This window comes from Rhinolophus ferrumequinum, chromosome 20, assembly GCF_004115265.2.
Source record: "Rhinolophus ferrumequinum isolate MPI-CBG mRhiFer1 chromosome 20, mRhiFer1_v1.p, whole genome shotgun sequence".
NCBI lineage: Eukaryota > Metazoa > Chordata > Mammalia > Chiroptera > Rhinolophidae > Rhinolophus > Rhinolophus ferrumequinum.
In genome coordinates, this window is record NC_046303.1 from 19,208,826 (window position 1) to 19,232,635 (window position 23,810).

Below are 23,810 nucleotides of genomic sequence, written 5' to 3' on the forward strand. Positions count from 1 at the left end.
AAAATTGAAGTCCAGAAATATTGACAGAACTTGCTCATATCACACATTTGCTTGTGACGGAATGTGGACTCTAATTCAGCCGATTTGCCTCCAGAGCCCATGTGCTAAATCTTGCATCCTGTTGCTGTAGCTCAGCGACCCCCATCCTGAATGGTCCGTGTGCGTTGCAATACATGTACACCCCTTTACAGATTCGTACTATGTTCCCCAAAAATAAGACCTAGCTGGACCATCAGCTCTAATGCGTCTTTTGGAACAAAAATTAATATAAGACCCAGTATTATATATTATGTGATATTACATTACATTACATTACACCCGGTCTTATGTTAATTTTTGCTCCAAAAGACGCATTAGAGCTGATGGTTCAGCTAGGTCTTATTTTCGGAGAAACACAGAAAGAAAGGAAGTTAACATTGTAAAGATGGGAGCTGATTGTTTTCTCTTAAAATGTTACGATGATAACAACAGTCTTTATTTTACCTTCCCAGCACGCTTAAGTTCTTGATTGTCCTTGTTGGCAAATCCAGTCATTGATGCGGTTTCAACCATTCCCGTCAGAGCAAGTACTGGAGCAATACTCAGGATCAAGAGTGTCATCTCCCAGCCATAGATAAAGGAAATGATAACTGACAGTCCCATGTTAGTTGCATTTTGTGTTAAGACACCAACCCTTGAACCTGTTGCCTATAAGAAGACATATTTTGGAGAAAAAGTCAGTTAATTTAAAATATACAAAAATTGCTGTTATAGTTTCTTGCAAAATAAGGTAGGCTTTGTTTTTGAGGATTTATACTTGGATTTTAACTTTGAATTTATAATTGGACATTAAATAATATCCATGTTTTAAAAATGTCCTGTGTTAAAGTGTCATTATTCTTTATTTGTCTACCTTATGTCTGATACTGTTGGCCTTTGACATGTCCCTATCATTCTTTAAATATGTCCTTGCTTTCTGACACAAAATGATTTTCCAGGCCCTACCCCTGGAATCTGTCATTTGTCCAAGGAATCTTGGTTCCTTTTAGTGGATGTTATTTAGAAGTCAATCTATGGTTCTAGTTGTGCTCATTACTAGTGGAATGTCAGTGGGCAGAACTGGGGAATGGGGGAGAGAGAGAGAGAGAGAGAGAGAGAGAGAATATAGATTGCACACATTGAATTCTATACTTTTTTATCGATTTATAATTATTGAAATGCATTAAGTTCATGTCAATACCTCCAATTCCCATCCAACACCACAAGGTTATTTCCAGCTTCCTCTTCCAGTATTTGTTGTCCCCTCTTCAACAGTGAGAAACCTGGCTCTCATTTTCTTTAACAGATTTATGTAATCAATCTCTCCGGATGTAACCAATCTGCTATCATGGTCCCTGTCTCTCCTCTGCATGGATACCTTCTTCACCCTGCTCTGGCTTGGCTTTTCCACACAGGCTGCTGCCACACATGGATGGCCACTCACCACATGTGGGCTCCCAAACCTAGCCCTGCCTCTTCCCTCTACACTGATGGAAGGCCAACACCTTTAGCCACTATGCCATAGTAGAATTGAACTGAATGATTGAGAATATTCATTAAAGTGTATACTTTGGATATGACATCTGGCATTTTTTTTTCTGCACTTTATAATTTGCTTTCACTAAGCAAAGATATAAAGAAGCAATATCAAGATAGAAAAGGAGTTGGAAACATCATGGTGCAATGTAACGAAATAAATTAGGAAAACATTTAAATAAATAGACATGTTTATAACTGTTTTACAAGAACTACATGTCTCATGAATCAACTTTCAATGGTACATGTGATATAAGTAATAAACAAAATGTTAAATTCCTTTAGTGCTGTGATGAAAAAATGAGACTCCTATTTACCTAAGAACATATCTATAATCAACGAAGATATCAATTCACATTTTAAATCACATATTTTGTTCTGATCATGAAAACATAACCATTGGAAAAGGTTTAGGTAATGCTAAAATTTACATCCTTCCAGACATAAATACATACACACATTCAGATTGGGGTTATTATGTGTATGCAGCTTTCTATTTTGCTTTTATCCCTTTATATTATACTATAAGTTTTTTCATGGGCCATTATATAGTCTTCAAAAAATACTTAGATTGCTTCCTATGTTTTGCTATTAAAAATAAAGATGTAATGAGCATATTTGTGCAAAATCTTTGTGCTTATATTTTATTTCCTAATGTTAAATTCTTAGACTGGAGCTATATGTTAAATGGTATATACTCTTACATTCTTGATAGATATTGCCAAATTGCTTCTCTAAAAGATTATATCAATTTTCACTAAAGTACCCACAAATTAGTATTGTCATTAAAATAACAACAATAAAAAGCCCTCTATGCCCCCAGGGCTCTGCCGTATTTCTAAAAAGTCTTTTGTGGCTTCAGTTTCAAGACTGCATTTGGCAATGATCCACTATTTCCCAATTTCTCAATAAGTTATAAAAGAAAACTCCAAAAAATGAAAATCAAATAACAGCAAACACCAAACTAACCACTAAATACTGAAAACTAAGACAGATTATTTTAAGTGTCTTAGGGCATCATACATCAACTCTAAGACCTATGAAGCTGATATAGGGATGTCATTTGGTACTTAATACTGACTTACACTCTGTCTCTTGAGAGGTTAAGGATGACGAGGAGATAAATGTTTTTATGTATAAAATTACACAGTGTGTTAGAGAAACAGGTAGAGATACCTAACCGAGACACACTAGATGAACTTAGAGTCCCTTAAAATTAAGTTTAAGGACTGCGCATATTAACCTCATTTCTCAAAACATTTAAGTGGAACCTTGCCTTTTTTTTTTTAATCTAACCTAACATTTATCGAGAACAAAAGAAACCAGTTGGCATAGAGGCCCATTTGAATTCATCAAATTTCAGCTGAGTATGGAGAACAGGGTGGGTGGCAAGCCTTGAAGTCACCCTCCTGGGGAGGAACCAGCTCTGGGAAAGAGGGGCTGTCAGACTTCGGGGGCCTGGCTGGGATCTCTGGCCAAGGAATGTGTGAGGGTTAGTGGGAGAGAAGATGGCAGCGACCCCAGCTGTGGGCTGTGAGCAGCATAACTTGCCAAATTTTTTATGAGAGTTCTTGTATTTGAGCATTTTGCTTGGGACGTAAGAACTTTCTACAAAGTGACTTGCACTTGTGTATCCTTGCTCACTCAACAGGCTTGGGTCATCCACTTGTATACTAATCTGCTGCTTGAAAATAATGTTTTATACATTTCTATAGGGTATTTTACTTCAAGCTACCAGAAACTTATTGAAATATTCAGTCAGTGAAGCCAAGAATCGGCCACAAACCCTCCCTTTTGGTGATGGGGGTAGGGTAAGAAAAATCTGAATATATTTTTCCTGTTACAGGAAGAAGAAACAGAAAATAACAGACATTTGGCCTTGAAATATACTATAAGAACTACAGGAAAATGGAAAATGGTCTTAAAGAATCAGAAGAATAGTGTGGCTCTGGAAAGAATTTAGAGCTCGAGTCAATTTAAAGAATCTTCCTTAGAATCTTTAGCAACATGCACAAAGATAGTTCTTTTTTCCTCTGAAATTAAGAGCAGAAAAATCATTATTAAATAATTTTTTAGATAACAATTATTTATGGAGTATCTACTGTATCGAAGTCACTACAGAAATGTAGGGAATACAACTTTTATAAGAAAATTACAGCATACAAAGAAGAATGGCTAGCTAAGAAAATAAATGGAAGCAAACGCAGTATTAAATTGTAGAAATAAAATTCCACGTGGTAGGATTTCTGCTTCTGACTAACATGGAGTAATGGAATGGATTTATCCTCCCATCTGAAACAAACAAAAATAGGGGCAGCCGGTTAGCTCAGTTGGTTAGAGCGTGGTGCTAGTAGCACCAAGGTTGCCGGTTCGATCCCCATGTGGGCCACTGTGAGCTGTACCCTCCTTAAAAAAATAAAAATAAAATAAAATAAAATAAAACAAATGAAAATAGAAAAAAGAAATACATGAATCAATTGTTTTCAAGATACTGGACCTAAGGCAACCGAAGGCAGAGGTGGGAAACAAACAAGGTGAGTCCAATGATGCCCCAGCCTACTCCTTGAAAGAGCATCCAGGCTGCAGAGTAAGAAGGGTGAACTGAGACAGAGCCCAACAGATGCTCTAAGTTGAATAGATGGAGCTGAGGTCTGGAGAGTCCAAGGAAGCTGGAATTTGCAGCACAGAATACCAGAGAGAGGTACACAGAAAGAGAAATGTGGATTTCTGCAGAGCATCCTTCTTCAGTATTCAGCTGAGCAGTGTATGTGTGAGGGCTAGAAATAGTGCCTGGTCACAAAAAAGCCAGACTGGAAAACCTTATGACTCACAGAGCATCAGGTAGGGTATGTAGAAAGGTCTTAACTAATAGTAGGCTCCTGCCTAATAAACCTTAAAATCAAGACTCTCAAAAGGATCAAACTGATCCCAGGTAACCTAACTGCATCCCAGAAGAAAACAAAGTTTATAGAAATATAAAAATATCCAACACTCACTAATGGTAAATTCATGATGTATGGCGTCTAGTCAAAAATTACCAGGTATGCAAAGAAGCAGCAAATTGGGACCCATAATGAGCATAAAAATCAACCAACTGCAACTGATCCAGAACTGACACAAAAGTAGACGCAGTAGACAATGACAATAAAAGTTATTATCATTGTGTAACATGTACAAAAGATGTTAAGACATAATGAGGATATCAAAAAGACCCACATCAAATTCTACAAATGAAAATTTCAGTGTCCATAAATAAAGTTTTATTGGAACACAGTCATGCTCTTTGGTTTACCTACTGTCTGTGGCTGTCTTAGTGCTATAATGATGGAGTCGCGTAGGTGCTAGAGAAACCGTATGTGCCATTCTCCTCACTTTGCATTGCTGCTCAGGGAGCTACAAATCTGTGATGCGATTATAATTTGACAGCACACTGAGTGCTACAAATTACCATTGCATATCCAACATCTAAAAACAAGAAAGAAAGAGAAAAGAGGACTCTGAACGTCCTGCAAATTTTAAGGCACAGTGGATTGTGGATTATTTTGTGTTCTAATTAAATGCCACAGTGTTGTGTTTATTATACCATTACACTATGTAGTACTAAAAATATACAAAATATATCAACATTACTGGACTAAGCACTCATTATAACAGTCTTAATTCACAGAAAAGGACATTCAGAAAATATAGAAAATTTAAAATAAAATATTTATCTTAGCAGAATTTCTTCATAAAACTAAAAAGTGAAAATGAGGCTGAAATTGAAATAAGTTTCTGAGTGGCTCATTTATTAACTAAGAAAAGAAATAATTTAATAGTGAATTAATGAAATCATGTTTGACTGCAGCAGAAGAAAAGTGTTCAGCATGAACTTACATGAGACGATTAGCCTTTGGTGAGAACAGTTGCTCAAAAAGTGGAGAACCTTGACAGCAACGTCAATAGTCAATTAAAAACCAAGGTAGATTATTTTAATCTATTTTAAAGTTTCCCCTGGCTCTTGATGGGTTGACATATGTGACTGATAACTCAACTGTTGTTTTTTTGAGGAGCCAATGATGTGTTAAAGTGACTGAAAAATTAGCTGCTATGTAAAGTCCACAAGGAACAGTCACAGGTGAGAATATTTTCAAAGAAGTTGAGGAAAAAAAACTAAGTCAGTACAACCCAAAGTGGAATCTGCAAAGATGTATTACAACTGATGGTGGTAAACATATTTGTAGAGCAGAGAAAAAGGCTTAATTGGACAAATTTACAAAGTTTGTGAAAATATAAGGTGTTTAAAGCCTATGGTTATTCATTGTATCATTCATCAGCAAGTATTTTGTGGAAAATAATGGAATTTATCACACATTGGACCAGTATGGTGAATGGTAAAGTTCATTTGCTCTTATTGACTTCACCATTTTTATTTCTATTTTTGTCAAAAATGGAAGCTATCTTGACTTGCCTTACCACATACTACTTTGAGGACTTAGCAGTGATCAAGTTTCATTGCAATTTTGAGTTCACAACTCAGACTGAATTTTTTTGTAACAAGAAGGGTAATTGTTAACCACTATGGCTTTGGATATTAGCATTTGCTGTAGACTTGATAATGTCTCTAAATGAATTCAACCTGAAATTGTAAGGCAAAACAGCAATTGTATCCCCAATATCTACTATGGTAAAGTCATTTTGATGATTACTAATATCGTTTGAATCACAAGTAATGCCAAGCTGTTTTACACATTTCCCATGTCAAAAAGTTAAATCAAGAAATGAGGTCACCTTTGTCCAGGTAATGATATCCCAGTTCTACCTAATCAGGTCATTGGGCTTTTCGAATTACTAAATGGAATTTTTATGACTTCTTGTATAACTACAGTTCTGATGAGAAGAATTCTTGGAACTAACATTATGTCAGTGGTACATCAAGTGTACATTGTGACATCAGTAACACTTTCTTGTGGACAAAAATGAGGTAAGACTTTTGGGTGATGAAAAGGAGTTGCTAAAATATACAGAAATAATGTCTTGCAATTTTGTGGAATCTGGTCTCCCAAAGAATCTACAATGGCTTTATATCTTTAATAAAACTACATATTCCACAGACAATAGTCTGTCGACCGATATACTGGCAATAAGACATTGCCTTAATCCAAAATAGTACCAGTTAAATTGGTTGTATTCAATCAGCTAATTCAGGAATCATGTTGCCCTATGACTTTATTTTACTCACATTGTTTTTCTTATTACTCTTAAAGTAGCACAGCTTATAAAAATGGCCAGGGGCATATATTTTCGGTCATTAGTAAAGGTTTCAAAATAATATTTATTGTTATTAAGGAGCTATTTTATCAACATTTACCCTAGTACATTTGATAAAATAAAATGTGACTGAAATTATATGATGAAAAAACTGAAATGAAATATGTTTACTTAAATTGATATGATAGGAAATATGACCCTGAATTATTATTTCCTGATTCATCTCTAGTGTACTGTGTCTTTGTGAGAAAAGAAATAGTGCACTAATAGGAATGGTAAATAATTCTTTCAATAGAAAGAGTATCCATTCAAGTTAGAGATGAATCTATCTTTATATGGCAAAGCAAGTGTTTATGTGAATTACATGCTAGTAGACAGAATCTCACTCTTGAAATCCTTCTTTGATTGTTTTGCTTTTTAAATCCAGCAACTTAAAAATCTGCCAGCAGTATTCCAACCATTTATTCTTTAGCTACTACATCTCATTCAATGAAAATGATCTGACTTGCCCAGAAGTTACTGTGAGACCAACATTTACTCATTGCAATGAGATAGTATCAAGTGAAAAAGTGGTATTAGATGCTTATAAGGAATCAGGCTCACAAATATTCTCATTAATTTCTCTCAATGAGAGACAACACTATTTATTAGAAATCGCTAATGAATGTAAGCAGAGTAATGTTTGTTTTTTAGTTCTAACTTGTTCTTTTGGTTAAAATAAATACTTGCTAAAAGAGAAGATGGCTCACATATAAAATATATCTGCTAGTAAGAATGCCTATTTCATTGAATTCTTAAAAGATCTGATTGATAGGTAGTAAGAGAAAAACATTCACCCAGCAAAGAAGAAAATAGTGAATTTGTAGAATGGGGATTCAAATGGAATTATAGGGATTAATATTTCTGCCTAACGTAGTGAATCCTGGAATGTTTAAACACAGATTTTTGTCATTGAATGTCAACTATAATTGAAACAAACAAATAAACAAAAAATGCAGATGTTGTGATTCACATAATGCTATTGTACTATGGAAGATTAATGCTGTGCTTATTACTTGACTATTACGTGAATTTCTATCATCAGTTTCTTTCCACTTATACCAGTAATTTGAGCTACTCAGTCCTATTTTAAAATTTAAATACTATCTAATGAAATTTAGAGCCTTGCCTTCAAAATTATCAAAAGGAGTTTCATGAAAAGATGAAGATAATCCTCCCTTTCCTCTTTCTACGTCATAAAATTAGTTTTCCACATCAACATAGAAGCACATGAATGTTTACAACTTGTTCTATTTTCTGGAAATATAAATCTATCCTTGAATGTATATATTGCAAACAGAAGTGTTACAGAAGTTACAAAAATTAGGATAGTGGCTATGTCCTTTGGAGGACTGTTTTAGCTGATAATTTGTTGCTTTGGTAGTAATGCTATAATTGATATTTCAATATTTCTAAATAGAAAAAATACTTTTAAGATTTTTCTGTCATTTAGAGGTGCATTATTGACTTTCCTTTTCTCCCTCATGAATGATAAGGAAAAAGGAAAGTCTATAACTCTGCTAGAATTTTTAGTTTAACAAAGAGATTGAAAGCTTTATTGCATTTAAAAGTATGAAAGCTTGTTCTGCACTCCTTTTCTCAATCGGAGTTGAAATCCAACTTGTGATATAAGTTAATTTTATTAAAATAATTGGAAGAAAATTAATAAATTACTCTTTATCTCTTCCATAGTACCCTACTCCCAAAACATATTTAAGCATCACTTTGACACATATTTTGCTGGTAATTCCATCATCAATTTTGAGTATGGTACATAAACATTTTGTTTACATATAATGTGTCCAGTCATGATTATATATACCTCTTTAATTTGATCTGTATAACAACCAGCACAGAATCATTTCTAGATGTACAGATAAACCTAACTTGTTAGACATTGTGGTAAATAAGATCTTGCTTTCTGGGGGAAGAATAAACTAAACTTTCTTCTTTTATTAAGACTTCTAAATTGTGTGTATGTATTTTCATTTTATTACTTTTTCTTGTCTATTTAATTATGAGCTCTTTTCTCTACCTCATTCTTGTATCTTTTTCAATCCACTGATTATCCTATTACATGTGCTAAATCTTCATTATTTTTAGTTATTTTTGGTTAAAAATATCCAGAACTGAAAGGCTTTCTCACATCTTTCATTGAGACCTCCCTGTTAGCTGTGGGACTTACCTGGTCTCCTTAACAATGTGGGTCATCTCAGTATAGCTCACAAATATGCACAGACACATGTGTGTATGTGCATGCATGCATACCACATACATACACCATTTAAAAATAAAGCAATATACATACTCCTTGAATTTGTGCTATATCTATGGCCAATATGGTTGTCAAGGCTCCTGTGCTGTTTTCCTTATCATCAAACCAGGAAATATCCTGAAAAAAAAAAAAGGGAATTAACATATGGTTATCAAAAAGATTCTCTGTTGCTCTAGTGAGTCAGAAGGCACTTACTTGCTTCCTCACAGTTACTTAATTCTTATAAATACTATGGATCAAATGACTTTTGGTTGTTACTTCACAAAGATCTATACTTAGACGTAAACTGAAGAACTTAAATCCAACAGCTTGGACACATTACCATGCTACAATATTATATAATAATCAAGGTTAAAAAGGGCCATTTTGAACCATCAAGTAATTTGTAGAGAGCAGATCCTATTACAAAGTAAGATAATGAATACCACAATTTAGAAATATTTTCAAATCTTTCTACCTAAACCAATTAATGATAAGAAGCCTATCTCCTTCTCTTTAGGACCCAAATAGGCAAAATTTTCCCTGACACTTCATATTACCCCCCTAGATTTTACAAGCACTGGCCCTTGTCAGAAGCTAAAGAGGCAGGCAGGTTGCTATAAAACCCCTGAAGCCAAGAAGCATGCAATCAGAAGAAGGAGACCAGTCAAAAACAAGCAATAAAAGCATAATGTTATAACCAATTTCAATTTCAACAGCAAATGGAGACAGCACTTCTCAACCCAAGGAATTCTGATTTCCTTTTATTAGCTATTGAATGTTTCCTCCCACTCATTCAAACCACTTTTATCGCTTGTGGATTAAAACTATATGGAGACTGTCTCTGAAAATGACTTATTTTTAGTGAGTGAGATAACTGTGGGCTTTCTACAATCCAGCCGAGGGCCCTGATGCCCAGGTTACACATTTCTTCCAACTAAGAAAACAAAAGCATAACAGACAGAGGGCTGTGCACTAATCCTGAAGTTGTGTTAGAAGAAAGCTCCCGTGGAGGACTATGTATGGCAGGAGCCAGAGTGTGTACAACCCTGGCGTGACAGTGCTACTCTGTAAACCCCTGCATTGGGAAAGGGTCCCAAAGAGTTTAGGGTCCTAGATACCCAAAGGGCATCCTATAGAGATCATGATCTGATTCGTACTACACAGTCACTTTGGAAGCACAACCCCACTCAAGAGCCTAACATATTGTGAACTCACATCAGCAGCGATAATATTATAGTATTCTTAAACGGGAAGATACTACTTATTTTTTACTGTATATTTAAAAATTTAAGATACACTATAGATTTTCTAATTATTTCTATGTTCTAACATGACATGAAATGCACAAAAATTTTTTAGATACAATATAACCTTAAAGTGTAGAAAGAGAATTTATTATTGAATATTACGTTCCTGATTCTATAGTGAGTTGCTATAACACACGAGGCATAGGATACATATATGACTAGTCTTAGTTATTATCTGATGTTCAGTCAGCAAGATATCCAAAATTGCTTTTCAAGTCAGCAACTGTGTATTTTGGGGATCATTTTCCAGCATAGGCAATATATGCTAAAACACTTAGCAGAGTTTCTGGAACATAGCTAGTGCTGAGTGAAAATTAGCTTGCTTTTGCTATTTCTGATGGTAAACTGATTATAAGTAAGGCTATCAGGTTTTTTGATACTAGTAAGTCCATTTTTTTCCTGCTAATAATTGTACTAGAAATAAATAACACCATGATAAGTATTTGGTACATACTTTTTCATTTAGTCGTCACAACTTTATGAGGTAGATACTGTGATTATCCATATTTTTTACAAATGAGGAAACTGAGGTACTGAGAGATTGAATAACTCACCCAAGACCAAACAGCTGGCAAATGCTGAGGCCAGGGTTTGAACCTAGGCAATAAGATGCCAGATTTTTTAATCCAATATCCTCCTGTGTATCCATCTAGCTGAAGCAGAGCTCTAGTTGAGTTTCATTACCTGTTTCTCCTGGTCCAGTACTAGCAGAAATTGTCAAGAAGTGTGAAATATAGTATTAATTAAAACCCCACCTTATTTCATCAAAGAGTTGAGGTAAAAACATGAAGTGTTCGCAAAACAAACAAAAAAACTATAGTGCCAAGTTTAACATGAGCAAGATGTGCAGACATTAAATCATTTTACAATCCCTCCAGTAGATTTTTGTTTTTCTGGATTAAAGAGTGTTTCCAGTTGTCTCTGACCAGATCTTTTTTGAGTAAAGGGTGTTACCTCAAATCCTTTTGGAAGTGGCTTTTTGAGATCTCTTAGTGATCACCATTAATAATGTCATCTTATGATTTAGAGTCCCCTCCACAGAAGCCCTAGTCAATCTAATTTAGAGAGTAACGGGCAAAAGTAAACTTCAAATCTATTCATAAATGTAACAGATCTATAGGTCAATATTTATCATTAAGAAATATAAATTTAATCTACCCAAAAAATCTGAAAACATTTATCCATAAAGACACATGTGCCCCAATGTTCATTGCAGCTTTATTTACGGTGGCCAAGACATGGAAACAACCAAAGTGTCCTTCGATAGATGAATGGATAAAGAAGTTGGGTATATATGGACAATGGAATACTATTCGGTCATAAGAAAAGATGAAATAGTGCCATTTGCGACAACATGGATGGATCTTGAGATTATAATGCTAAGCGAAATAAGTCAGACAGAACAAGTAGAGAACCATATGATTTCACTGATATGTGGCATATAAAACTGAAAACAACAAAAGAACAAGACAAACAAATGAAGAAACAAAAACTCATAGACCCAGACCCAGTTTAGTGGTTACCAGAGGGTAAGGGGGCAGGGGGTGGCAGATGAGGGTTAAGGGGATCAAATACATGGTGACAAAAAGAGAATTGATTCTGGGTGGTGAATACACAATGTGAGATATAGATTATGTATTATAGAATTGTGCACCTGAAATCTATGTAACTTTACTAACAATTGTCATCCCAATAAACTTTAATTAAAAAAGAAACAAATATAAATTTAGCTTTGAACCACAATGAGCAATAAATCATTTACAACCATTGAAGTCAGCATCAATTAGAACATTCTTTTCAACTGAAAGGATCTCAAGTAATCAAATCAAACATAAATTTTATATCTACAAAAAGACCACACCTGATTCCATAAATATTTCTACCTGATATGAGGCTTCAAAATGGTTATAAAAAGCAGTGCAAGTCTCAGCATGCTTTCTAAGCCTTAAAAAGTCTTATTTTAGGACAAAAACCATATAATAAGAGTTAGGCAAAACTGAACGTTAGGCGCTTCCTTTACTATAAAGTGAAATTGGGAAGATATTTATAAAGAAAAGACCAAATATACTATTCTTTTCTTTTCCTCCAATTAAAAAAAAAACAAACATAAGCAGAAAGAATGCTGAAGGATAAAATGGGAAAACACATGATAAGATGAAAGGGCTGAGTTAAATTTATGAGGGAATGTAATAACATCTGCTGAATAGCATACAGTTTCTGTGTATCTTTGTATGTGTATGTTTTTTGTACGACCATAGTTTATTGCTTACAGACTGGTGTATTCTTATGGGCAGAAGCTACTATATCCAAGAATGTTACTGTCCTGGTGTTCACATGGCTAATGCTAGGTGGACGATTAACATTTAGTATGAACAATCAGGATACTGGATTAATAATATCCACTGATTAAACTGGCTCGTGGCCTGGAGACTCTTCCAGCAAAAGCACGCAGTGAACCTCTAGAGAGGAATTTCAAAGTAATGCTTGGAAAAGTTAAAATGTATACTCTTTTGTTTAAAACATTCAGACATTCAGGGTACATTTTCAAAAATTCCCAGAAATTGAAAAAAATTTTGCTCAAATATGGAAAACCATAAAGAAAAAAATGAGCATAAATTGTCAACAAGTGCGAAATGGAGTATTAGTTAATTAAAACCCCACCTTATTTCATCAAAAAGTTGAGGTAAAGACATAAAGTGTTCATAAAAAAAAACTAAACAAAACAAAAAAAACAAAACTAAAGTACCAAGTTTAACATGAGTAAGATGTGCAGACAATAAATCGTTTTATAATCGCTCCAGTAGATTTTGGTTTTTCTGGATTAAAAAAAGTGGATCCAGAAAAGTGGTTTTTCTGGATTAAAGAGTGCCTCCACTTGTCTCTGACCGGACCTTTTTTTGAATGCCAGGCACCAATTGCTTCGGAGCATCAGGTTGCTATGGGAAACCTCCCACTTGCTTTGCTGCATTGGTACATTGTAGTTTCCCAAGAGCACAGCGCCTGAGGAGTTTTGTTAAACAGCAATCCCCCGAGCGCTACTACTAAAAGTCACAAGATGTAAAAGCTGGTTTTGACGACTGGAGTGACAGTAACTTTTACTCTGAAAAGAAATGTTCCTGGCAGGAAGCTATTTGTTCCTGCACAGTGAGCTCTGGTGACAGAAAGTGTAGTGAAGGAGTCCACGTGATTACTGGCTTTCAGGGTAACCTAATACACCTCAGCCTCCTGAAAGAATTTTAGAGGTGCCAAACTGCGACATTCCTGCCATTTGCCCCCAAGACTCTCTTCTCAAGATTACTACTTGATCCACCTCATTTTAGTTATTTCACAGGTGTGACTGATTGATTATCTGTGTATGGCTAGTGAACCTGCCAGCTAGACTGATGTTATCTGAAATCAGGACTCTTCCAATGAAGGAAGAGGGATTGGCTGTAAGAAGTATGAAGTGAAAAAAACCTAAGGTGTGCACGTGGATGAGAACAAGAGAAACTAACTCTTCCTTTTAAAATATGTTCTCCAAGATATTGTAACTCTTAACCCTCCTTTTCCGTTTTAGTGTCATCTTCCATTCTGATTTTAGAACATTATATTATACATTAAAAGAAAGATCTGTCAAGAAAAATGCAAGGAACAAGGAGTACACTCTAAATCCTGTTTTATATAAGTTGTGTTTCTGAACGTAACAATTTTGGACTTCCTTCTACTAGAAAAAATACACTATTAGAATTCTGCCACCAGACATTGCTAGGAACACAAAATAGCATACTTTTAAACGATCAAAGGAAAGATTATGTCAAGAAATTGATTGAAGAAAAATTCAAAGCTAGAATATTTAAAAGCACATTTTAAATAAAATAATAACAACAAAAAATCAACTAAACACTGACCTGATATAACATGGCTTTAAATGCCAAGTGTCTTAATCTCATAGTTAAAATTTCCCCTGCTTTGCCATAAAATAATCCCTGGAAAACAAAAAGGAAATCTGGATTTATTCTTAACCCTGTTTATATTTCTTTGTAACAGTTACTATATTTACTTATTTATATTTTTAGTTATTATATTTAGTTATTATTTTTAACTCAAATAGAGAATGACATAGAAAATAATCATGTTCAAACTTGTTTAATTCATTGAAAGCTTACCTGAATGAAATAACTGACAAAACAAATAACACCCAAAATGACAAATACCATGGAATAGATTTCTGCATCACGTTTTAATGTGGTTTTATCATCATTTTCAAACATCTGAAAAGGAATAGATTTTTTTTCATTGGGTGGTTGGAGCAAAATATAGAAGAGAAAAAGCTAAAATGTCTGTTCATCAGGATTTTTAAAATGAATTTCAACATAAGAATAAGATTGTATACACATTTCTGGGGGAAAAGTGTCCCATTGTTCTATCTTCTATGTTCATCAAGTATGATAAAAACATAATTTTCTGTTACTTCTCTCACTTAAGCTATGTAAATATGAAATCACATAGATGAATCCTCTCTGTTATTATTTTCAAAGAAACCACCAGTTTGAATTATTACTTCTAATAACTTCTAATAACTCAGGTTTTGTAGTATTGCTCTATTTAGAGCACTACCTGCAATATGAGACCTTTATATATATCGCTAGAAATTGTTCCTAAAATTAGTAATTATACATGTATTGGCACCTATGTTGACAAAACATAGCTGTTTAAATCCGGAAGACTGAAAACTTAACAAGGCTCTAGTAAAATCTTTGAACCCTTTAACTTTCCCTGGTTCCATGGCATAATCCCAAACCCTTATTTCCTCTCCCTGATCTGGCTGGTAATAAAAAATGGCCATTGTTCCGACTACTTGAAAGAGGAGCAGTCGTATTTGTCTGTTTTATTGCTTCAGTGCTTTGGAATACTGATACAGCACAGGAGTCAAAATTAGAAAACAAAGCAATTTCTTTACTGATTGCCCAGTCAACAAGGACCAGCCAACACTTCACAACAGAGGCTGGCTTATTCCCTGACAACATCAGTTGACCTTTGTATCTTGAATCTCACAGTAGAGGTGACACACCACAAGTCCCAATTTTCCCCTTGCTGGATCAGAGTACAAACAGGTCTGTTCTCTCAGGCTACACTTTGCTTAAATTTGTTTAAAAAAATTAGCAAATTAGATTTACTTACAGTTATGATTTTTGCAAAGATGATGGAAAATATTGGATGAACAGTTCCATTTAGAATAGAAGCCAATGTCCCCAGAACCACAGAAGGCCATTCAGACTTGTTTAATTTAAAAATTTTTAATAGAGAAACTTCAGGAAGACTTTTCTATAAATAAAATACCTTGGTTATAACTCCAGGTTGACAGCATAATGAAACCTAGAGAAGTTAGCCATCTTAAACAGAACTATATTGTAAAATGTCAAATATAATAGGTGGCAGAGTAGAAAGTAGAATTTTCCTTAGAAAGATTTCAGTGCTCACAGTACTGACGATGACCTCAAACCATAAAGTAAATAATGTTACACAAAAGTGACTCTTTGTGCAACTTATCATTTTGGGATTTCACTCAGTTGCTAGGATTGAAAAGTACAAATTAACCCACATGTTCTGATAGCTAAGACTCACAGAAGAAATGACATATTTTTCTTTTTTCTTAAATAATTTTTTATTTTTCAATTATAGTTGACATACTTTAGTATATTAGTTTCAAGTGTGCAACACAGTGATTAGACATTTATTTATATAACTTATGAAGTGATCACCCCGATAAATCTAGTAACCGTCTGACACCATACATAGTTATGACAATATTATTGCCTATATTCCTTATGCTATACTTTACATCCCCATGACTATTTTGTAACTATCAACTTGTACTTCTTAATCTCTTTCCCTTTTCCACCCACCTTCCCTCCACTCTCCACCCTCAACCTGGCAACTATCAAAATGTTTTCTGTATCCATGAGTTTGTTTCTGTTTTGTTTGTTCATTCTGTTTTTTAGATTCCACTTATAAGTGAAATCATATGGTATCTGTCTTTCTCTGCCAGACTTATTTCACCTAGTTCAATACCCTTTAATTCCATCCACATTGTTTCAGATGGCAAGATGTCATTCCCTTTTATGGATGACCAATACTCCATTGTATATATGTAGTGCTTCTTCTTTATCCATTAATCTATTGATGGTCACTTAGGTTGCTTCCACATCTTGGCCATTATAAACAGTGCTACAATGAACAGATAGACACATATGTCTTTTCAAATCTGTTTTGGATTTCTTTGGATAAATACCTAGAAGTGGAATTACTGGGTCCTTTTTGTCTCTAGTTATAGCCTTTGTTTTACAGTCTATTTTGTCTGGTATAATTATTGCTAACTCAGATTTTCTGTTTGTTTCCATTTTCACGAAATATCTTTTCCATCCCTTTATTTTCAGTCTATGTATGTCTTTTGATCTGAACTGGGTCTCTTGTAGGCAGCGTATGTATGGGCCTTGTTTTCTTATCCATTTAGCCACCCTATGTCTTTTGATTAGAGCATTTAATCCATTTACATTTAACATAATTACTGATAGGTATGTAGTTATTGCCTTTTATTATTCATATTTTTAATTTATTTTTTTCTTCTTAAAGAAGTCCCTTTAACATTTCTTGTAATACTGATTTGGTGGTGATAAACTCCTTTAGCTTTTTCTTATTTGGGAAGCTCTTTATCTGTCCTTCAATTCTAAATGATAGCCTTTCTGGATGGAATAATCTTGATTGTATGTCCTTGCTTTTTATCACTTTGAATGTTTCATGGCAATCCCTTCTGACCTGCAAAGTTTCTGTTGAGAAATCAACTGACAGTCTTATGGGAGCTCCCTTGTAGGTTACTAACTGCTTTTCTCTTGCTGCTTTTAAGAGTCTCTTTTTCTTTAACCTTTGACATTTTAATTTTGATTAAAATCTTGGTGTGGGCCTCTTTGGGTACATCTTGTTTGAGACTCTCTGTGTTTCTTGGGCTTGTATGTCTATTTCCTTTACCAGGTTAGGGAAGTTTTCCATTATTATTTCTTCAAACAGATTTTCAATTGCTTGCTCTCTCTCTTTTCCTTCTGGTGTCCCTACGATGTGAATGTTAGTACGCTTGATGTTGTCCCAGAGGCCCATTAACCTGTCCTCATTTTTTTGGATTCCTTTTTCTTTTTGCTGTTTTGATTGGGTGTTTTATGCTACCTTGTCTTCCAAATTGCTGATTTGATCCTCTAATTGTTTCATCTAACCTACTGTTGAATCCCTCTAATTTATTCTTCATTTTATTTATTGTATTCTTCATTTCTGACTGTTTTTTTTTTTATGTTTTCATCTCCATTTTTATGCTGCCTATACCTTTGTTGAAGTTCTCCCTGAGATCACTGAGCATCCTTATGACCAGTGTTTTGAATTCTGCATTTGGTAGATTGCTTGTCTCCATTTTGTTTCATTCTTTTTCTGGAGTTTTGTTATGTTCTTTCATTTGGGACATGTTTCCCATTTTGGCTGCCTCCCTGTGTTTGTTTCTATGTATTAAGTAGAGCTGCTATTCTGCTGGTCTTATTAAGAGTGGCCTTATGTAGTAGGTGTCCAGCGGGGCCCAGTGGCACAGTCTCCCTGGTCACGTGAGCCAGGCGTTCCAGGTGTGTCCTTTGTGTGGGTTATGTGTGCATCCTGTTGTTGAGTTGATTGCTATTGGCATGTCAATGGGAGGCTGATATGGTTGTGAGAAGTCACTGTGACTATAGTGGGGGAGTTGTTGTGCAGGGGCTGACCCGACAGAGCAGAGTTCCCTTTAATAGGTTCTGGTGCCTGCCCAGCCTGCCCTTGGGGTCCTTGGAGGTGGTTGGGTTGTGCTCTGGTATGGTCGGAAGCCGGTCACCTGGTATGTTGGTTTTGGGGTCTCTTAGGAGGGGCTTGCTCTGGAGCTAGCCTAGGTCAGCCACTGCCTGTGCCCTTCTTGGGGCCCGGCATATTTTTCTTTACTCCTATTAAACTGAATGGGATATCATACTCTAGGATAGGACACAAGCTAGGTAGGAACTAAGGAGACACAGAAGGTAAAAGCTTTACGAGCATTTTAAGCATAATTAACTTTCAAGCTTAATTTTCCAGTTTCATGACTTATTAACAGAAACATTTTTCTAATGCCTTGGTTAAAAGCTTGTTTTGGGGTTCCCATTTACAAGTAAATTGCTACAGTATCTGAGCACATTACTTAGACTTGCCAAGCCTCAGTTTTCTCATCTTTCCAAGGGTGAAGATATCAGTTTCCATCTTACAGGTTTGATTTTAGAATTAAGATTAACTCAGTATTTGCTAATAATAAGTACACAATAAATGTTAGCTGTTTCTAATGATATTATTACAGAGAAAGGAGTATATTATGCAAAATTCCAGATATTTTACAGAGAAAACACAATGTAAGCATCTGTTCTGGTATCTGCCAGTCCTTTCAATGGGATGTGTGGAGGGATAATCTTTAAAAATCTTGTAAATAGCTTTGTGCTGAGTAATTATTTCACATAGGAAAGTAGACAGCAAACTACTAGGCGTTTCATATGTTAAAGCTTCCTCCTGGTATTCACTCTTGATGGAATGACATTTATGAACCTATTAACCAGAGAATTCTTCAGGAAAGACTATAAAATAGTTTATAATTCTTGCTTTAATCTTAGTCTGGCAATATAATGTAAACTGTATTGTTTGAACAACAGAACTTTTGAAATTCTAAAGCCTTTAAAGTCTATTTTCAGGATGGCTGAACCATCATTATACTGGGTCACTTAATAATTTGACTATTATCTTTCCTTCTGAAGTTTTCTGAAGATCATTGTCATAAAGAGCCTCACTTCAGTTAGTTGACTGTCCAAAAGAAAATACAGAAATTTAAAAAGTTGCATACCAACTCTTTGTTGAGCACTGAAATTTTTTTTTTGTCAAATTCTTTATAAAATCACCTCATTTTGTAATAAAACTAAGGCTTAGTGCGTCTCAGGGGATAACTCCAGTAAATTACAGAGCTGGTAAATATAGGAAGGCTGTCTTGCTTCTATAGAATCATCTATCTTTTTGACTCTGGGAAAATATATAATAACAGGTTAAAATGTAAGTATTACTTAAATAAGTTATCAAGATAGAAAAAATAAAATTAAATAAGACAAAATAAAAAATTTTAGAGAAATCATGGAAGACTCCATGGTACCTAAATATGCTACAGGTTATAGCACATTTTAAGAGAATCTGATATAAAAATATATGACATTATAGGCGTTCTGTAAAGACATATAAAAGAATTTTTAAAGTTGAAAAATAAACTCTCTTAAAGAATTAAAATTTCAGCTAATATATTTTAGAGCTTTATTGTGTTATAATTTTCATACAAGGTGTTCATATTTAAAATGTACATTTTGATAAGTTTTGACATAACTACACAACTGTGAAACCATCACCACAGTCAAAATAATGAACATACTCATTACCTGCAGGTTTCTCCTGCCTTTTGTAATCCCTTTCTCCTACACCTCTTAGCTGCCAGTCCTCCTTCCAGACAACCACTGATAATGCTTACTTTCACTATAATTTTGCATTTTCTAGAATTTTATATAAATGGAATCATATAGTACATACTTTTTCATCTGGCTTCTTTTGCTCAACATAATTACTTTGAGATTTATTCATGCTGTTGCATGACTCAACAGTTCATTCATTTTTGTTGCTGTGTTATATTCCATTGCATGTATACCACAATTTATATACCCATTTACCTGTTGACATAAATTTGGATTGTTCCCTGTTTTGGACTATTACAAAATAAACTGTTCTGACCATTTATATACATGGTTTTGTGTGGACATATTCTTTCATTTCTCTTCGGTAAATACCTAGAAATTGAATGGCTGAATCATATAGTAGGTGTATGTTAAATTTTTTCAGAAACTGCCAAACTGTTTTCCAAAGTGGGTTTACCGTTTTGTATTCCCACCAGCAAAATGTGGAGTTCCCAGTCTCTCCACATCATTGGCAACACTTGGTACAGTCAATATTTTTAGATTTGACTGTTCTAAAAGATGTGCTTATTTCCCATATGCACATGTTCATTGGCTAAATGTCTATTTAGATCTTTTGCCCATTTTTCAATTAGGTTGTTGGTCTTATTATTGTTATTTGGAAGTTCTTTGTATATTCTGAACATAAGTCCTTTATCAGGTAAGTGACTTAACAATATTTTCTCTGAGTTTATGGCTTATCTTTTCATCTCTTAAAAGTATTTTACAAATAGGGAAGTTCTTGATTTTGGTGAAATCATCAATTTAATTAATTTATTTTTTTTTTAATGAATTGTAGTTTTCATGTTGTATCTAGAAAATCTTTACTAAACTCAAAAGTCACAAAGATTTTCTATTGAATTTTCTTATGGAACTTTTCTAATTTTATGTTTTTCAGTAAGATCTATAGTCCAATTTGAGTTGATTTTCATCTGTTCTTTGAGGTATGAATTGAGGATGATTAATTTGCATATGGATATCTAATTGATCCAGCATCATTTCTTGAAAAGACTATACATTCTCTATTGAATTGCCTTTGCACTTTTAACTAAATACAGTTGAGATCAACTGATAATACTTTGTGGTCAATTGAGAAGATTATATGTATGGGTCTGTTTCTTGACTATTCTGCTCTATTGATCTGTTTGTCTATTTTTGTGCCAATAGCACATTATTTTGTTTGCTATAGTTTCATGTTAAGAATTGAAATTGGGTAGTATAAATCCTCCAATTTTGTTCTTTTTCAAAGTTGTTTTGCTTATTTTATCCTTTTAAATTTCCATTTACAGTCAGTTTGTCAAATTCCACAAAAAAATCCTGCTGAGATGTTGACTGGGATTCTTTGAGTCTATAAATCAATTTGGGAACTTACATCTTAACAATACTGAATCTTCTTATTCATGTAAATCTCTCAATTTATTTAGGTCTCCTTTAATTTTTTCTTAGTAATGGTTTGTATGTTTAAGTGTGTGGGTCTTACAATATTTTATCAATTTATCCCAAAGTATTTCATAGTTTTGATACTATTGTACATGACATTATTTTTTAAATTTGAATTTCCTATTTTCTTTTTTAGTATATAGAATTAGAGTTGATTTTTGTGTATTGATTATATATTCTGCAACCTTGTTAAACCCAATGATCAGTTTAGTACTTTTTTGTAAATTCCATAGGATTGTTTTCATAGATAATCATGTTATCTGTGAATAAATACAGTTTTACATCTTTCTTTCCTATTTGGTGGCCTTATTGCACAGGCTGAAATTTCCAGTACAATGTTGAATAGAAGTGATGAGAGTGTAGACCCTTGCCTTTACCATTTAGTATGATGCTAGCTGTAGATTTTTTGTTGATGCCCTTTACCAGGTTGAGGTGACTTCTTTCAATTTCTAGTTTGCTGAGAGTTATCAGGAATGGATGATGCATTTTACCAAATGAGTGTTCTGCAATTATTGAGATGATTAGATTCTTCTTTAAAATAAAGGGAATTACATTAATTTCTGAATGTTAAACCAAACTTGCACTCCTTGGTGATGATGTATTATTCTTTTTGTATATTGTTGATTAGGCTTGCAAAAATTTTGTTAAGAAATTTTCCATCTATGTTCATGATTGAATACTTGTCTATAATTTTATTTTTTTGTAGTATCTTTGTCTATTTTGATATTAGAGTAAATGCTGGTATCATAGAATAGGAAGTCCTCCCTCTTCAATTTTCTGTTTGGTAGAATTCACCAGTAAAGCCACCTGGGCCTGGAGTTTTTTTCTTTTTCTTTCTTTCTCTTTCTTCTTTCTTACTTTCTTTTCTGCTTTTCTTTCTTTTCTTTCTGGTTCGCTTTCTTTCTATCTTTCTTCTTTTCTGTCTTTCTTTCTTTTCTTTCTTTCTTTCTTTCTTTCTCTCTCTCTCTTCTCTCTCTCGTCTCTCCTCCTCTCTCTCCTCTCGCTCTCCTCTCCTCTCTCTCTCCTCTCCTCTCCTCTCTCTCCTCTTCCCTCCTCTCCTCTTCTCCTCTCTCCTCTCTCCCTCCCCTCTCTCTCCTCTCTTCCCTCCTCTCTCTCCTATCCCTCTCCTTTCTCTCCTCTCTCTCTCTCTCTCTCCTCTCTCTCTCTCCTCTCTCTCTCTCTCCCTCTCCTCTCTCTCTCTCGCTCTCTCTCTCTTCTCTCTCTCTCTCTCCTCCCCCTCTTTTCTCTTTCTTTCTTTCTTTTTTTTATGAAAAATGGTTTCAAGTGAAAATTCATTTTATTTTTAACAGATATAAGATTATTCAAGCTATTAATTTATTCTTGAGTGGACTTTGGTAGTTTGTGTCCATTTCACGGGAGTTGTAGGATTTGTTTGTATAAATGTTTTCATAAAATTATATTATTATTGTAGAATCTGTAGTGATATCACCACTCTCATTCTTTATATTGGTAATTTCCGTCTTCTTTCTTTTACTTGCTCAGTCAGTCCAGAGATTTTTCAGTTTACTGATGTTCTCAAAAAGAAAAAAATGCTAGCTTTGGATTTCATTGATTTTTCTTCTTTATAATTATTTTTCTTCTTTCTAGTTTCTTAAGGGGGAAGTTTATTAGTTTATTCATTTGAGATATTTCTTTTTTATGTAATATAGGTGTTTAATGGTATAAATTTCTTTCTCAGTACTATACCACTTTAAGCTTCATTCAAACATTTTGAAATTTTCATTTTTATTCAATTCAAAATATTTCTGAATTTCTCTTTTGATTTCTTCTTTGATCCATGCATTATTTAGGAGTTATTTAGCTTCCAAATATCTCAAGATTTCTCAGTCTACTTTCTGTTTTTGATTTCTGATTTAATTCTATTTTGGTCAGGTAATTTACTTTGCATTACATAAATTTTTTAAAGTTTATTGAGACTTGTGTTATGGCCCAGAATATGGTTTATCTTTTTTCAGGTACATTTGAAAAGAATGTGTATTCTTTTGTTGATAGGTCAAGTCTTCTATGAATGTCTATTAGGTCAAGTAAGTTGATAGCACTATTAAAGTAATATATATCTCTGCTGAATTTTTGTCTATTTGTTCTATCAATATTTAAGAGAAGGGTGTTGAAATCTCTGAATGTAATTGTGAATTTGTCTATTTCTCTTTTCAGTTCTTGATAAATTGCTCTTTTTATAATTATGAAATAACCCTTTTTATCCTTGGTAATTCTTTTTTTTTTGTTGTTCTGAAATATACTTTGACTACCATTAATATCATGGTCTGCTTTCAAGTAATATTATATATCATTGAAGAACCTTAAAATAGAATACTTCCATTTTTCCCTCCCAGTCTTTGGGTATTCTTTTTATACATTTTTACTTATACTTGTGTTATGAACCCCACATTGTAATTCTTT

At 34.0% G+C, this 23,810-nt stretch overlaps 1 protein-coding gene across 1 annotated transcript in view; it reads right to left on the reverse strand.

Annotated features, from left to right (window-relative positions):
- ABCB5 (ATP binding cassette subfamily B member 5) overlaps positions 1-23,810 on the reverse strand; it is a 91,808-nt gene that overhangs the window by 22,953 nt on the left and 45,045 nt on the right. The window contains exons 16-20 of the mRNA XM_033088551.1: positions 15,568-15,711; positions 14,553-14,657; positions 14,295-14,372; positions 9,152-9,235; positions 484-687 (exon numbers count right to left, since the gene is read on the reverse strand). Coding sequence (XP_032944442.1) covers positions 484-687; positions 9,152-9,235; positions 14,295-14,372; positions 14,553-14,657; positions 15,568-15,711 — 615 coding nt within the window. The remainder of the gene's footprint in view (positions 1-483; positions 688-9,151; positions 9,236-14,294; positions 14,373-14,552; positions 14,658-15,567; positions 15,712-23,810) is intronic.